Source organism: Ornithodoros turicata, chromosome 2 (assembly GCF_037126465.1).
Source record: "Ornithodoros turicata isolate Travis chromosome 2, ASM3712646v1, whole genome shotgun sequence".
In the NCBI taxonomy this organism is placed as follows: domain Eukaryota; kingdom Metazoa; phylum Arthropoda; class Arachnida; order Ixodida; family Argasidae; genus Ornithodoros; species Ornithodoros turicata.
The window spans coordinates 52,021,533-52,039,828 of NC_088202.1; the positions used below are offsets into that span (position 1 = coordinate 52,021,533).

Sequence of the window (18,296 nt, forward strand, 5' to 3'; positions counted from 1 at the left end):
TAAGTCACAATCTCTATGTAGTTTCCCGTTTCCCAATCGGATCTGTCACTCTTGCGCGTGAGTAACTTAGCAGCAAAAGACGAAATCGGTACAACGTAAGGTATCCCCTACTACGCAAGTCTATTATGGTGTAGGTGTGAACAGGAAATGCACCCTAAAGATGATAGTCCTGATACGACCGGGATGGAAAAACCTTGGCGAATCATGCGGACGACACACCCAGGTATCTGTCGTCTGTTTCTCGGTTCAAGGAATCTCCAAACTCAGCTTGTAAACACACAATAGGGAGTGAACCTGACGTAGCTGTAAAAAGAGAGGACACTTTCCTAAACACGTAGCACAGTAATTTCCTGACAATCATTCTAATTCTAAGCCGGCCCTTGAGTTGCACAGTTGGTTAGAGCCTTCGTAACTTTCATGGGGCATTCGTCGTGTGTGCAAACGACGACGACAACTACGAAAATAAGGATTGCTCAACGTGCCTATCTATCGTGGGTATACAGTAGGCGAAGACTGTGATCGTCGCTGCAATACTGCGGTGGATACACTACCAGAAGTTCTGGCCGAAGACAGAGAGCTGGGAACAAAGTGTGATGCGTGCTTACACTGTACTTCGCCGTCATTGCACAACTCTGCCACTTCACCAGCACTGCAGCATATGGGTACTCATCCGGTTCCTGCTGAGCACAGACGCCGCACAAACACTTGGATTGCTTCCTGCGTCGTAGTGAATGTCACGGGATTAAGTGTTGAGCACTCCGATCATGAACGTACCTAAAGCAGTGGTCCTGAGGCTCGTTCTGTTGCGCTAACGCAGCTGCGGCACGTACATCACCAATGACTTGCAGAAGAAGCGGATCCGTCGAATATGTGCCGTCATTAAACACGTATATTCGTCACGGGATCTATTACTAAAGGCATTTGAACAGCACGATTCGCCACTTCCGCATTCCGAGTCCGCCATCTCCGTATGTGCCTTCGCCTTCGTCTCCCTGACCTTGCTCATGCAAGCTGCAAGCCGCGGGGACTCCTCTGGCTCGCCGAGTTCTTATTGGTCAGATTCCATGTGACGTTGCTAAAGATTCTCAGCAGGGAGTTCCGCTTGACGCCCGCATACGTCGTCTGCTGTAGCGCCGCTTACAAACGAATTATGCAAAAAGTATTCCGTTGATCGGGATGGGACTTTCGGAGTCATGGTCAGTGAAGGACGGGGAATCTCATTTCACTTTGGTTTCGGAATCGATCTGTGGTCGATGCGACTGTCCCTTTAATGGAACTGCGAGACGACGCGTATTTTAGCGGGACGTGGCGTGGTCGGAGATCACCGTCTCTGCGGCCCGTCGGTACGAGCGTACTTAGCATGTGAACAAAAGACGGCTTAGACTGACGTGGACGGCCAGGCTACAACTGATCGGCTCACAAAGTAAGTGGCATCTGTGTGGGCTTGCCGGCCACAATAAACAAACGGCAGAGCAGGTTGAGGCGAACCCGGGAGCATTGTGAAGGTCGTGCGTAAATTTGTAAAAATGTGAGCAAGATTCCGGCATATGCCACCCTAATTTTCGTACACATGTATAAAAAAGATTCATTTTGCAAATGCCAATCTCTATAAATACACCTCAGGAGAAACTTTGTATGTTCGTATTACAGATGAACAGCAGCTGTGCTACCTACGATGACCTATGATAATTCAAATAGCACAGTAGTCGGCCGCAGTGTAAGCATGAACTGCGTGGGTGCTGGGCAGAATACCCTCTACAGCTGTCCACCAAGGAACGCCGACGCGCCTCTCTATGCTGCGCTCTCTCAGGCCACGCACCGAGAAAACTCCTCGTTTAATCTCTCAAGAGACGCCACTCGACCGAGGAAATGCTAGCATTGTTTGTTTGTATAGTCTTCAATCCAAGCTTATGCCGGGCGAGTTCCTATATCATTACAGCAGCATTGCGACATTTTCATACAAGAAGGTGCATTATCCTGTACGAGTATTCCAATCTTAATCACGCACATGGGATTAGGCGTATCTAGTGCAGAGCGTGCCCTTTTCCTCTTCTTGGTAACGCTGAGCATTATCCTCATGTCAGGACTTTCGTAATGTCGCATGCATGAAGTAATTGTCTTTGACCACGGAAGACATGACTTTTACCCTATTCGCTAAGCCTTATTATTACGAATGGTTGGGATGATGTAAGGGTTCATGGTCAGTCAAATCCCCGGGCGGACCAGTTTTTCAATCACGGGATTTCGGGATTGTTCTGGGCTAATCCCGGGATCCCGGGACCGGACTTCGGGATTCAGACAAAACCGAGACAGCGCCCATAGACAGCATTTCTGCAGTAACTCTGACCTCTATGCGTTTTTGTGCGTATCTCTCAGCGCTCTGTCTATACATGTCAATCAAAACATTTGCCACAGCTCCATCTTTTCCGTTGTGTTTTAGCGCTTTTTCTGTTGTGCATTTATAAATTAAGGCGGTCGTCTTTCACTCGCCGTTCGGCAGCGACGCTCGAGAGATGGCGTACGAAAAGGCGCCCTGCAACGTCGCAGGGCTGGGGAAAGCACCGCCATCCTCTCATCTTTGCCGCCGCGATCCTGGAGCAATAATGGCCGTCGTAGCATGCCAAGACATGCTGCGACTGCCCCTGCTGCTCCACAATCTAGGCGGGAAAGGGAATGACAGCGGTACTTTCCCCAATCCAGTGACTTTAGTGCCTTGGAAAGGCTCTGTTGTATATCACCTTATCATGGTTTACCTCCTGCGGTAAGGTTATCACTGTTTACTCTTCCCATTGGTGTTGATTGTGCGGTGTTCCTATTGGTTAGTGCCCGGAGGAGCACCGGTAAAAACGCGTGTTTCTTTCCATCTCGATCTTTTGTGTGTGTATGGTTGCTCACCATCAACATGTGGCCGAGTAAGCAGAATAAAGTATATTCCGCAGTATGACTGCTTCTGTGCTTAAAGAAGGTCTGGACTTAGTGGCGACGAAGATGGGATTGTTGGAATGATGCACACAACTGGCTGGCACGAGCAACGGAAGCGAGAAGGACAACGGGTAGCTGCCAGCGGAAAGTAGCAGCATGGCAACGGTGAGGAATTTAATCCAGTTTCTGCAACCTTTGACGTATACGTTGAGCGCTTCGAGTTGTGCGTGGAGACAAACGATATAGCGCACGCGAAGAAGGCGAAGCTATTTTTGACGGCTATTGGTGAACAAGCATATGCCACTCTACGGAGTACTCTTCTGAAGAAGACCCCGAGTGAGGCTACGTATAAGGAGATTGTGACGGAACTCCGGAAACACTATGCGCCAAAGCGCTCAGTGGTAGCGGAACGCTACCAGTTTCACAGAAGGATTCAGAGGGACGACGAGTCCATCAATGAGTTTCTGGTCCCCTTAAAGTCACTTGCCTCGTACTGCAAATTTGGTTCTTTCCTGGAGGAAGCGTTGCGGGACCGGTTTATTGCGGGACTTACGAATAACAGCATCCGGTGTCGTCTCCTGGCCATGGAGGATAGTGAGGCTACGCTTAGTCGTGTGTGCGAACTGGCCGAGGCCATGGAGGCCGCAGAACGTCAGGCACGGGAAATGTACGGTGCGTCTACGACGGACGACGCCGAGGGGAATGCAAGCGTGCACTGGAAGGACCAACGATCACAAATCCAAGGTAAAAGAAAACCACGAACTATCGGAAAACAGTGCTTTCAAAATTGTTATCGCTGCGGCAAGCCGCATAAAGCGACCGAATGTCCCTTCAAACTAAGTCAGTGCTACAATTGTGAGAAGAAGGGACAAATTTCCAAAATGTGCAGGGCAAAAGCGCGCTGAAAAATGAGAGATTCCAAACAGGTAAAGAGTGTTGCGAGTGATCAGCCTCGGGAAGAGCTGATCACTCGGGGAAGTTCCCAAGCGAGTTGTTTTTAGGTCGCAAGATGCGAACGAGATTAGACCAGCTGAAACCTGACATGGCCGCTGCCATGAAAGAAAAATCGATAGCTATTAAAGCTAGCGCCCATAATAAACGACGCAAAGAAAACAACTATTACTGTGTAGGAGACAAAGTTTTCGTTAGAACAGTGCGTGGTGAAGTCGTTAACTGGTTACCGGGAAGGATAGTACTGGTGAAATATTCGGTAACTTTTCTCGTAAACGTAAACGGACAAACACGGTTCGTTCACCTTGATCACCTCAGACCAAATTTATCCAACACCGGTGTATCTGAGCAGTTGTCAAATTACTGGCCAATGTGTGCTCCAAGTCCGAGCGTTGTGTCCACGGCATATAAAGATCTACCCGGTGTTACGGACGACGGATCACCGCAATTAAGACGTAGTGCTAGGGTGCGGAAGAAACCGGAACGTTTGGTTATACTTGAGTGTTGCAGTGAAATTCTATGCTATGAACTGCGCAATATTCTACTGCTTATGTGTATTCAGATTTATGCGCATTTATTATGCTAATGTGCGATCTTTATTGAGGAGGAAGAAGTGTTGTATATCACTTTGTCATGATTTACCTCCTGCGATAAGGTTATCACTGTTTACTCTTCCCATTGGTGTTTATTGTGCGGTGTGCCTATTGGTTGGTGCCCCGAGGGGCACCGGTAAAAACGCGTGTTTCTTTCCATCTCGATCTTTCGTGTGTATGGTTGCTCACCATCAACATGTGGCCGAGTAAGCAGAATAAAGTATGTTCCGCACTATGACAGCTTCTGTGCTTAAAGAAGGTCTGGACTTAACAGGCTCTACCGCGCACACGACTTGAAGTCCAAGTTTCAGTGAGCTAACCATACCTCACAAAAACCACGTAAAACTTCAACGCTCCAACGTGATGCAATCTACTTTTACCTATTGACACTACAGGTTTTCCCGCTCATTTTAATCCATTGGTCACTCAATTAAATCCAAGCGCTACCCAATTTAATCCAGTGGTGAACCAAATTAATCTACAGGTTTTCCCGTCGATTTTAGTCCAAGGGCCATCTGAATTAGTCCAGGTGTCATCTGAAATAATCCAAGCGACATTCAATTTATTCCGGGTGCCATCTGAATTAATCCATGGTTCTTTTAAGCACTATAACCGTGTACCCACACGAAGGACGTCCCTGAGTATTCTAGTGGAAGGAAAAGTAAAAAAAAAACTGTTGATGGAACTGAAGTTGTGCCGTGTCTTATACGGAATCTTCGCACGACGCTCAGATATTGGGAGTTAGAATGGAAGTATAGCAAACGACGTCACTGGTGCTATCGTCTGCTACAGAATATCTTCTGACTGAGCTGCAGAATATTCCACACGGTTAGAAGAACTCAAAAAGGCACTACTCGACACTACTGGTGCTGTCGTCTGCTACAGAATGCCTTCTGACTGAATTGCAGGATATTCCGCGCGGTTAGCAGAGCGCGAAAAGGCATGATGCTCATGGCAGACGACACCAGTGGTCCTGTCATCTGCTAAGGAATATCTTGTGACTCTGCCACAGGATATTCTCTGCGGTTTGAAGAGCACGCGGAAAGACATCACACACATCCTGCAGCTTAGTAACAAGACATTCTGTAGCAGACGACAGCACCAGTGGTGTCGTCTGCTATGTGGGTCATACCTTTTCACGCTATTCTAACTGCGCGAAGATATTCTCAGAAGATATTCTCAGAAGAAGATACTCTGTAGCAGACAGCAGCAGACAGCACCCTTTCCATATGGCTGTAATTGGTGGTTGCCATGCAGGGTTCCTGTGACAATTGCAAAATCATGCTTTCGTGCACAACACCATCTCGGTGTGGCGTGTACGGGCTCATACACGGCCTCGACAATGGTGGTCTGATTTATCCGAGGCCCGAAAATGTGATAGTGTGCAAGATTATTTGTGACTTTGTGGTTGCCGTGCTGAAGGACTCACAAGTACGCAAACATGGAAGCCTGGGTCTCCTGCTCTGAGCATGTTGCAAGAACACCTTCAGAAATGTCCTGTGATGTGCTGCTCCGAACAAGCAAAAGATGATGCCTCTCATAATAAGCAGCTCTGCAAAATGTTTCTCCACAAGCTCATCAGACCGGTCCTGTCGAATTGGTGCGGAAACCTGAATGAGAGTGTTCAGCGTGTTGTCATGCTCCTGCACAAGCCTCTGTCAAGAAAGGTCTTAAGAATATAGATGAAATGCCCAGCATGATGTAATGCTAGCGTGTAGTGATGCATTTGTCTCTGATGTATAGCGTCCCCTGTGCGGACGGTGCTGTCACCGACGCTAGCAACCTCCCCAGGTTCTGTAAATAAAAAGAAAATAATAAAGTGAGTCAAACAAACAGAAAAACCGCATCATGTTTATGCGCGCGCAATAGCTCTTGGTGCTCAGTGTGGCGCCCCTCGTGCCAAAACGAAACTCCGCCGTCACAGGGAAAACTGCTCCGCCGGCAGGCCGGAGGAGAAGCGACGACGCGCGCGCAAGTGGCCGTGGACAGGGTCGTCCAGTGTTTGTGACTACCGACGGTCAATGTGACATTTCATGACTATTTTCATGACATGTGCCATGAATCGCAATTATGGGACTACCGCTGCCTCAAATAGTCTCATACACTGTTTTATAACGTCCGACGGTCATTATGACATTCCATAACTATTTTCATAGTATGTGCAGTAAATCGATTTTATGGGACTACCGCTGCTTCAAACAGTGTCATAGAGTGGTTTGTGACTGAAGATGGTCATTATGACATTTCATGATATTTTCATGACATGTGCCATGAATCGATTTTATGGGACTACCGCTGCTTCAGACAGGGTCATTGAGTGGTTTGTGACTACCGACGGTCAATATGACATGTCATGCCTATTTTCATGATATGTGCCATGGATGGATTTTATGGGACTACTGCTGCTTCAAACAGTGTCTTAGAGTGGTTTGTGACTGCCGACGGTCATCATGACATTTCATGACTATTTTCATGATATGTGCCATGAACCGACATTATGGGACTACAAGTGCTTCGCACAGTGTTTTGCTGTGTTTTGTGACTACTCACTGTCATTATAACATTTCATGAGAACTTTCATGATATGTGCCCTGAATCAAGTTTATGGGAATATCATTGCTTCAAACACTGTCATATTGACATTATCTGACTATTTTCTTGATACGGGTCATGACTCGAAACTTATGCAGATGGCGCTGCTTCACGTAGTGTCTTGCAGTTTTATGAATACCGATGATCGCTAAAGTATTCGTAGGTAGTCATAAAACACTGTATAACACGATGTGAAGCAGCTGAGTTGCATCGAGTCGGTCATGGTAGATATCATGTAAATATCATGGAATGTTATAATGAGCGTCAGTAATCATAAAACACTATAGGACACTGTGTGAAACAACGGTAGTCTCAGAACACGTTGGTTCGGTCAAAATTGGTTATCAGGGATATTTGTGTGATAGGCTAGAGCTTGTTCAGAACAATGCTATGAGGTTCATTTTTAATATACGTGATCGCACAGCAAGTATGTCCGAGATTAAAAGGCGGTATAAAATTCCGATATTGGCAGTGAGACGTAAAATAGCTAGGCTTGTTCTTATATAGAACTGATATAATTCTGGTTCTTATGTTACCCCAGCTCATTTTTTCTCTCGTTGTGTAGAGCATCCTTACAAGCTAGGATCAAAACTAAGTTACACAGACACACATAAATACTCCACACTGCGGCTGGGTATTAGCGAATGGAACGACTTGCCAGCAGATGTTGTCGCACTGCCAGATCTTTGTAGCTTTCAGATAGCCTGCGATGTTCTTTCGATTGTAACATTCAAACTTGTCTAAAAATTTCTATTTTGTGTTCCTTTTTCTCCCCCTTATGTAACGCCTTTACTAAAGTAAATGTTTTTTGAGGAAATGAAATGAAATAATGTCGGTTCATGCCACATGTAACGGAAATGGTTATGTAATGTCAAAATGGCCGTCTGTAGTCTCTAAAACATTTGTGACACTGTATGAAGCAATGTTAGTTGGATGAAGTCGAGTCATGACCCAAATCATGAAAATAGTCATCGAATGTATTAACGACCATTGGTAGTCAGAAAACACTATGACGCTGTTTAAAGCAGCGCTAGTCCCATAAAATTGATTCATGGCACATATCACGAAAGTAGTCATGAATGTCATAATGACAGCCAGTAGTCATAAAACACTCTATGACACTGTTTGAAACAGTGGTAGTCCCATCAAATTCATTCATGGCACATATCAAGAAAAATAGTCATGAAATGTCATAATGACAGCCAGTAGTCATACAACATTGCACGACACTGTTTGGAGCAGGGTAATCCCATAAAATGGATTCATGGCACACAACTTGAAAATAGTCCTGGAATGTCATGATGACCGTCGGCGGTTATAAAACAGTGTATGACACTGTTTGAATCAGCGGTAGTCCCATAAAATTCACTCATGGCGCATATCATGATAATAGTCATGAAATGTCATGACTGTCGGTGGGCATAAAACACTGCATGACACTCTTTGAAGCAGCAATAGTCCCGTAAAATTGATTCATGGAGCATATTGTGAAAATAGTTATGAAATGTCATAACGACAAAAAGCAGTCATAAAACACGGCATGCCACTGTAAAATCCGCCGCTCATAGCCACAGTTGCTTCGCGGCGCTAACACGCAATCAAAAAAAAAACTGTAAAATCCAGAGGTTTTTGAAGCAGTAGTCATAAACTCAGGATACATTGGCGAAATCATAAAAGTCTCAGTCGCGACATGACTGTGTACATACGGGTTCAATTCTGCGACGTCTAGTGACACCCCTGGCTTCCCGCCAACGGACAACCGACATTCTTCCCCCCTCTATGTTGAACAGAGTTGATCCCATGCTCGCTTTCCGCATGCCACGAAACACATCTCGTCAGGATGCTGCATTAATCCACCGCATGCGCCTCGATGTGGCCTTTACAGCTCAGTGGCGTTACCGCTTGAGACAAATTGATTCTCCCACCTGTTGCCACTGTGGTGCTCTTGAGGATCTGGAGCACATTCTTCTTCATTGCCCTCACTACGAACCTTCCCGAATGACACTCTCCGAGTCTCTTCGTCAGCTGGACTCTCGCCCTTTCTCCCTACCGAAATTGCTTGGTCCCTGGCCCAATCCAGCCCAGCAACGCTCTGCGCTCAAAGCTCTTCTGACATTTCTGGACACCATCGGACTTCGATCGTTATTGTAAAGGGGCTCGTTATTTTATTCCCCCCATTCCACCATGCACTGGGGTAGAGTATCGCCTGTTGCGATGAAACTCCCCACTCTCCAAGGCCGAAAATAAAGTTGTTGTTGTTACATACGGAATACATTTGCACGTGTTGCTTGGATTAAATTGTGTAGCGCTTGGATTAAATTGGTTGGTGTCTGGATTAATTTGGTTCACCACTGGATTAAATTGGGTAGCACTTAAATTAAATTGGGTAGCGCTTGGATTAAATTGAGCGACCAGTGGATTAAAATGAGCAGGAAATCGTGTAGATATGTTTTTCTGGGGCAATGACATTATAATTTTTCTTTATTGCCTGGGTTACTTTTAAATGATGAACAATTTTGAAGAAAAAGAAGGAAGAAGACATGTCTTTCCACCCTAGCAATATTTCTGAGGTCAAAATTTAAGATCTAGCCTCGCACTAGGACTTGTCGAATTCTATCATCCAAGACTAATTCCATCCAAATCGGGTAACCCCTTGTGGCCGTATGCGATCCTGAAAATGCATCGGAAATCCCATACAGGCACCGAGGGCGTTTCGCCTCCTTACCATTTCACGCTTCCTTACTACTTCACGCTTTCCTTACCCCTGTTGTCTGAATCTAATTTGGTTGATACTATTATACTTTTATCTCATCGTGGCCGTCCTAGCTCTCACCTTTTAACAACAACAACAACAACTTCACTTTATGATGGTGAATGGGGAGTTTCATCGACAGAGGCGATACTCTACCCCATTGCTGGTGGTGACGTGGGGAATGAGATAATAAGCCTCTTCATAATAAAGATCGAAGTCCGATGGCGTCCAGAAAGGTCAAAAGAGCTTCGAGCGCAGAGCGTTGGTGGGCTGGATTCGGCCAGGGACCAAGCAATTTTGATAGGGCTAAGGGGCGAGAGTCCAGCTGACGAAGAGAACCGGAGGAGTGCGGTTCGAGAAGGTTGGTAGTGTGGGCAATGAAGAAGAATGTGCTCCAGATCCTCTAGAGCACACCTTTTAACAATATTACACATGCACGTGGAATGACATGTATAATTCGTAGTTCTACGTAGCGAGAAAACTATGTATGTATGTACGTACGTAAGTGCACCCGTAAAAGGCTGCATACACTGGTTGTATTTTGCTACAGAGAAACAATGTATAAAGCTTGAGACGCCTGCGACGAAACGAGGCAACCTTAATGAGGTTTAGAAAGTACCTCCGCCAGCAACAATGCCTTGTAGTACCACGCAGGTCTGCCTTCCATCAATCCTGAGAAGGCAACGGTCCACGGAGCAGAGACCGCCGACGTTCCATTACGCACCTGCTTGTCGTCCCAACGGCGTCCTCGCTTGCTCACGAAACATGCTGGGCCGACGCCCAGCATGTTTTAAAAGAACGTGTAATCGATGCTTGGCTGCTTCGAAGTAAGTGCATGCTATCAACTTGGTCCGAAACTGAGGCAGTTTCCAATCTAAGGAGCTCTATTTTCAGAAGATTGACGTGAAAGAATTACGCAGGCGATCTGGTGTATGAGTGGCGTTGACAGCATGCTGAGTTTGGGAAATGAACAAGGAGACGCGGAGAAGACAAGTCCCACATTCTAAACCACTTTACTCAGTTCGTCACTTTTCTAAGCACTCGCTTAGTCTGGAAACTAGTAGCACGTCGTATTACATGCTGTAGCCTCTATTGTGGAAGCGCCATGGCTTGTGTTTCGGAGCTAGAACCATTTACATGTATGCGTCAGTGACGCCACCTTATAGTTGCGTGTGACAGCCGCAAAAGGCAATGACGTCGGCCGTACGGGAACAACATGTAAAACTCTATTCATAAACAAATACTGAGGCCCTTCAAACAAAGCCCTTATACATATTGAGTGCTTCACAGAACAACGAACATAATTTTTTGTGTTTCAACAATGTTGAACTTAGCTTTGCATTATGGTGAAAAAGAAAATATGAAAGCGAAAGTCTCAATAGACACTCGCTGTTCACAAGGGCTCACTGACGACAACTACGTTGTGTGCATGCTGATGAGGAACACTGCCTACCTTCATATCTGGTACGGTGTGACCCATGCGATGGAAACGGGACATGTTGGGGCACTCCTGTGTTTTGGAGAGGAACTGTTGCAAATATACGTACGTGACATTGAGATAAGAAACAGTATATCTGAAAACATTACAAACTGTATGCCATGCATGGAACACATTCTGAAATGGGCCCCGGACTATCTGATATATTGGTTGAGTTCCCGCTGATGCTGTGAAGAATTACATTCCAAGTTATGCGATTGTGCATAAGTCGCGATCAATTTCCTGAGTTAATCAGAATTGTGCGCACCCTGTTGCTTAATAATATAGTGGAGGCCATAGTGACTGTGATAAATGTGGCCAATTAGTATTTTGAGCGGTGACTACTTGATCTTGACGCCAACGCTGGCCAGAGGGATCCATAGCTTACTCCCGTCAATCATTCATTGAGAGGATGAGTAGAGAAGAGGCAACCTGGGGGGGAGGGGGTGTAGTCTAGTGGGTATCTTGATTTCTTTGATTCAATAGTAAAGCAGTGGTTGAAAGTGTGCGACATCGTCTGTCTCGTTCTTTGTGTTCTTCGTCGCAACTGTCAGCATATGTACCAACCTGCCCGGTCTTTGTTACAATCATTCATTCTTCGCGAATGTTCCGCGTTCCTGGACGAACCACGTATGACAGGGGGCCTGGCATGCACAGCGTACCAGGTTATTTTAATAATGTGTAGCTGTTGTCAAAGCATTGGTGCTTGGTAAAGAAATACCCTTCGATGTGATGGGTTATTCATACCTATCGGTGCACACCCAGGTGGCTGGATTTCTTCAGTAGTTCTGAATGGTTCGGCAGCTTCTTCTGTAGACTGTCAAATAACCATCGTAGCTTCCTGTATCTCGTTCATCGTCTCACAGCAATAGACCTCTTTCATAATTGCTTATGTGCATGCGCGTGGCGCCTGTGACTTGAAGGCGCCACGGAACATTCTCTCCTCACTCGAGAGATGCCATTTTACCATGGAGGAAGGAAATACAGGAGCAGCCCTTCCAACTTTTTCTTTTCCATTGGGGTGGGTGTGCCAGCCTTCGCATTGCATTCTGGGATGATCCTGTCTACCACGTGACCGCTCACGTGACCCCAAGAGCATGCGCATGCCAGCCCCCAAAGCAGACGACAGGAGTCGTGGTCGTCTTACAGTTCAGGTATCTGCATTGTGATGAACGCCCGCATGTACTTTTATTTCTTTGTGTTCGGAGGTTTACTCTTGGTTTACTCTACCATTACAATACCAGTCACGGTCTACAGGACAAGCGGGCAGGACTAGAAACTTCATCCACGGCAGCGACGTTTGTGTGACGTCATGGCCACGTTTTGTGTATTCGTTGCTCAGGTGGTAAAGAATGCCATTAATGAAACTTGTACTACAAAGGAAGAAATCAAATGAACGTCCACCACTGCGTCAGCTCGCTAACGAACGATTCAAGATGACATGACTATCACACACACAGAGGCACGAAACAATCGATCAAGTACGTACTTATGAATGAAACGTTATTCCCGTGACTGAGCTGCTTTCCGTTGAACGACAGCCGCAGCCGTGGTAAGGACACGTTAACGTAACGTTGTTTCCGCAATCGTCCCCGCATTTTAAGAGTAAATGACGTTGGAAAAACAGAAAAGCACGGAAAGCAGCGCGAGCGACAAAGAGTTGCTAAACCAAAACTTCAGAGATGATCACGTGGTGGACAGGAAACAATGGCGGTTTTGACATGAGCGACCGCCAGAGGGGGCCACAGAAATCTTTTGGTAACGGCCGCTCCTGTGTTTCCTTCCTCCATACGTTTTGCGTATTTGATTTAGGCGGAACACACCTGTCCGTGTACGACGCATGCTTTGGAGATACCACACGACCACACCGCTACAGACCGGCCCGCGCAGCCCCAGGCAGCAGCCGGGCTGCCTGTCATTAGGAAGGAGGTCCATTTCTAGGTCACCAGACCTGTCCGGCATGGTTGTTCCCCTTCGTTTCCTTTACTTTGACAATCGACCCGTTGCTCCGAATATTGGCAGAGACGTCAATATTCATTAAAAGTGCGACTCCGTTATGCTCCATCATGTAGCTTCCAAAAAAGAGGTACTTTAGGTCTGTGACCCCCCCCCCCCTTTTTTTTTTTTTCTTTCATCCCTCTTTGTCAGAGCTATGTTGAATTACTGGGAGGCTAACCTGGTTAAATCCAGTGGCAACTTCGAAATCGCTAACCCAACCTTTCCCTCCTTTTTTTAAATATAATAGACATGTTCCGCCGTTGGAAACCGCGTGCCACCAGCCTTAAAAGTGGTGAAAAGGTGGTGAAAAAAGGTGAAGCTTAGTCAAATTATGGTCCTGTGCCTGGTAATTGGTCACAGGCTTTGCAAGCTTTTTTAATACATTATTCCGCTGAACTGACTGACCATGAGCACGTGTCTACTGCAGTGTGCATTTTCTGGGCCAGTGGGATACTTGTCATGCTAAAAACGGGCCTGCGTGACACCTATGATACACAAACACTCTCGCATTCTACCTCTCGCTGTGCCCCAGAAGTCAGTGATTCTTTCTGATATCTTTCGAAACTGTTCGAAAGGATATGTTACGTGTCCTCATGACACAGCCGACGCCACCTAGAATTCTTCTTACCTAATGGGACATTTTGTTCGAGAAGTTTTCTGTTCTCGCGCAGTCCATAATCCTGCACACTCTTAACTTGGTACCCTTTATTGTAACTTTTAGCAATGTGTAACCTCTATATAGAAGTAGATTTCCAAATATCGTAGAGGTTACACGTCCGATACCTCTATTTAGAGGTTAAACACAACTTGTAACGCGACACTGGAGGAGCAATAGATGTTACTTGAGTGTTTAACGGAAATCCAATCGTCGTAACTTATAAATATACCCTTTATAGGAACGTTGTAACTTCTAAACGAATTCCGCGTTTGAATTTCCTTCGCTTGTTTTTCTTGTTTCTTTGCAAGGTAACCTGTATAAAAGGTACTGCTCAAAAGTAAGTGTTCTCGTTCAAGCCGCACATTCAATCATTAAATACGAGAGTGTCGGATCAGTGTGCGTTACGTTATTGTGTCTCTGCGTCTGTACGAACTGCGGATCGTTTTCAGAATTGTGAAAAATGCGCAAGGGTCAAGTGACGGAACTTTATCAGGGTATTTCTACGGTATGTTCATTATAAAGTTTACGTGGTTACGTTTTTGCTGGACAGTCTAGGAACACTAATCACAGCACAGTCTGTCTCTCTAACGTTTCAACGGTTCAAAGGTTCAACACAGTGTGTACGTGTGTGTCTTACGTTCGTTATTTGCTTAGTCCTTTGTCATCCTTGTGTTTTACATCTTCGTATGCTTCTGATTAACCATACCCGCGTCGCTGATGTCTCAGAAATGAATAGAAATGTTTTCGGCGTACTGGAGAGGAAGTTGCAACAACGTGGGACTGCAAAGAGTATACCTCCTGGAAACTGAATGTCGTTCACCACAACTGAAGTGTTGGTATTGTGACGTCCTTGTGCTCTTGCCTCAGCTGTAGTTCCAGGTTTGCCAATTAAATAATACATATGCTCCAGTTGCAATTTTTTATTTCTTTCATTTGTCGTGCATGAGAATCTGTACATGTAGTGATCACTCACTTTTCGCCACTGGATGCCCTTTCATGAATTACGTATATTATAGCTATATGTTCCGAATGATAGTATGCGTTCTGCACTGATGAGAGCTCATTTTGAGCACCATTTGTTCTGTGTCGTCTGTGAAGAGGCCAGCGTCTTAGAGACAGCCATGCCTGGTGAAACTGTAACTTTTACGTCGGTGTGGCGGTTAGGAGACAGTAACCTCTATTTATAGGTGATCTGTGTAACGTTTATAGAGGGTATTGCCCATAGGTTACAAGGTAACTTCTGAAATAGAGGGTAACAATTTTGAAATTTTTACCCTTTACTAGAAGGTACCAGGCTTAGAGTGCAGGCAGCACGGCGGTATAATAGTTTTATCTCATCATTCAACCTCACACTTGTAATCATGCCTTCTGGGTCTCTGGTTTCTGGTACTGCCATGTCACAAAGAGTTTTGTGAAGTGGTGAGCACGTCAACGCGAAGTACTCCGGGCGTGTGCAGCAGAAAAATAATGTCACGCGGGAGTTGACAGTGGCAGTATGGCTGCCTGATCCGATGCATGACATCACGACACCACATTCAACCCACACAGGAAGTTCGTGGTAGAGGTAAGCACCTAGCTGGGACTCCCGCTCGCTCACGTTCGCTCATCTCTGCGTCAGCTCCTGGTTTAATCGCTCATTCCAATTTACCTCCAGTTCGGCTCCCTTTTTTTAAATCCCAATCCCTAAATCTCTAAATCCCAGCGCAGCTGTTCGTGTCGTCCCTCTGTGTGCCCAGACTCAGGCTTTTGCAGTACGGAGCTGTTCACATGCTCGCGCATGCTCAGTCACTCCCCGCTCTCGCTTTCCAGTTACTCACCCATGCTCACTTATCTCCCTATGCGCTAACCCAGTTTGGGCATCCTTTCAGCTCATCTCATCGGCTGCAATGAGCATATTGTGTGCAACATTCACGCACATCGTGTATCGTTACAGTAATAAACAGGTGCGTGCACTACGGCAGTTACGACTACACCCCTAAAACGGTCACTTCTAACACAAGTAAAAAGTGTATATGCGTTTTGACCTCTAAAAGTAACAGGTATAAGATACAACAAGAACAACAACTACACGAATGACGATGGGGTGAGGTGATTCACCTCACCAATTTCGGTACCATACCTCAGCGAGGTATAAAAGTTAACCTCTCACTAGCGTACCAAGCACTGGCACGGCATTGCGCAACGTCGTGTAATACCGGGATGTGGCGGTACTTTTCGCGATACTTTTGTTTGAAATACGAAGATGATGCAACATAGAAATGTCGCTTACGTGAAAAGTTTTGAAGTAAAAAAACAGCATATTTCATATGTAGCTCGGACACGTTATGCTTTACTTTTATCGATAGCTGGTTCTCGAAGTCGTCTTCTTCCATCCTTGCAGGCCGTGGTCTCTCCGGCAGCTGACAGAGGCCAGTATGGCAATTACGTTAGTATCAGGCCCACACGTACCGTGGAGTCCAATGAACAAGGAATCCTATCCGAAGTTAACAATGCCACAGTATATGTGAGCGTGACTCAGTGCGACACGGTAGCTTAGCAGTGGAATCCAGAGCGCACTGTCAAAGGCTTGACCGCTGTTCGTTGACCTCAACTCTTTTGTTGAACACAGCGTGGGCGTTTCCTTCAGTATCAAAGAAAAACAGTGAACATGTGTTTGGTATTATAATTCCATAATTCCGGTTACAGAGCAACTAGGTGTGTCCACAGGCTTCTTGTCGACGGCTAGGAGGACCATTGACCATGAATAAGAGTGAGAAATATGGTCGGTGAAGAAAGGGTGGGACACTAAAAAGTATCGATATCGGTAACGATAAAGATATCGCGTTACCATAAGTTTCTAAAGGGAATTCTTCTCCGATACAGATTTAGAAACGTATCGCGATACGCACTCCGATACCGAAAAAGTATCGATTACTGTAACGGCGATACGTACAACACTGTCCGTATTCAGAGGTAACGTGAGAAGTTACCGTTTTAAGAGTGTAACTGTTACGTTTAGAGGAAAAGACGCATATACATTTTTTACCTCTACCAGAAGTGACCGTTTTAAGAGTGTACCTAGCGTTCGCTATTAGAATGTCGCACGTCACGCATCTTGTCTCATTCGCATTGACGCACCCGCTCAGGGACCTGACTGTCACCAGCGACAGCCATGCCACCAAATTAGCGGTTCCGCCACAACCATGCGGGCAACAAACACCGTTGGCAGCATCTTGCATCGTTACTCTGGCCCAACATCGACATAGCACAGCCATGACCTTGCTGCTGTTGGCACCGCCTGTGCTTTCTTGTTCAGACACTTCAGGACAAGAGTCGGCACACACCCCATAAAGTCGACTCAGGACCCCGATCTCCCTGTGCAACATTCGGCCACTTGGTATAGGCAGATCGCTCGGGAAACTCCTGTCCATAGAGAGTATTTTTTGGGTGCGTCTTTGTGACGTGTCGCTTGGGACTAATTGACGTGCCCTCTGAACCTTACCGAATTTATTTCATTGCAATCTGCGTGTCCCACGCTGTATTCTTTCAAAATGTCGTTTCCGGAGTAAAGCTAAATGGGGCGCCCAAGTTTACTCGCGCGTCAGGCAACATTTCCCGTCCAAGGTCGGTTTCCGTCCCCTCCCCAACATTCAGCCACAGAAGAGCCTAGCCACAGATCTTCTAGTGGCTCTGATTGGGACATTTCTGGTGCGGCGTTCTCCTCTGATGTTAACATCAGACTTCCCTGGTGTTCCTATGTCTTTTCTCTGATGTTGCACACCAGGGTCCCTGGTCTATTCTGATCCTCCAGTGTTGAACATTCTTTACGCATTCGATCACCTGAGGAGCTTGGTTCCTCAGCACCCTCACGAGGCACTAAAAGCTGTGCATAGTTGAGGACTCTTAGAGAAAAATACACAGGAGAGCACAAACACGTTACAAACACAGCAAGGGGTTATCGCGAAAGCGGCGAGGTTTTCTTTTGTATTTTTTCTCCTTTGTGTGTGTGTGTGTGTGGGGGGGGGGGGGCTGCTTATGTGAGTAGCCGAATTTGTCGTGTGACGAATTCAATCTCTCCGTACTATTTTTTTTTTCCGCCAACAAGGTAGACTTGGGAAGCAAATCGGTTGCAGGCTTCTGTTATTTTTACGATTATTCCAATATAGATGCAATTGCAAGATGGTTCTAATAGAGATGCAGTTGTTGATGTTGCAAACGGAGCGCTCTGCCAACTGGGAAAATGGATGCATCAAAATTGTTTACGCATTAATATAAGTAAAACAAAAGTTGTCGTCTTTCGCCCAGAAAATAAACAGGTGAATGAAAATAAGAGCCTATTATATTCCAACTATTGAAATAGTTAAGTCGGTAAAG

General features: G+C 45.9%; 1 protein-coding gene across 1 annotated transcript; it reads left to right on the top strand.

The window, feature by feature from the left end:
• The first annotated feature begins 2,603 nt into the window (after positions 1-2,603).
• LOC135384639 (uncharacterized) lies at positions 2,604-5,933 on the top strand. The gene is made up of 3 exons (XM_064613833.1): positions 2,604-2,682; positions 3,106-3,626; positions 5,724-5,933. Exons 1-3 carry the CDS (start codon positions 2,604-2,606, stop codon positions 5,931-5,933), a joined length of 810 nt encoding a protein of 269 aa, XP_064469903.1.
• The last annotated feature ends 12,363 nt before the right edge of the window (positions 5,934-18,296 follow it).

Excerpts from the sequence above, each read along its gene's own strand:
- LOC135384639 (XM_064613833.1), top strand. The coding sequence starts at position 2,604 with ATGGCCGTCGTAGCATGCCAAGACATGCTGCGACTGCCCCTGCTGCTC. Across the intron at positions 2,683-3,105 it reads CGGGAAAGGGAATGACAGCG|TTTCTGCAACCTTTGACGTA; the intron begins GTACTTTCCCCA and ends AATTTAATCCAG. Across the intron at positions 3,627-5,723 it reads CGGACGACGCCGAGGGGAAT|GGTTCCTGTGACAATTGCAA; the intron begins GCAAGCGTGCAC and ends GTTGCCATGCAG.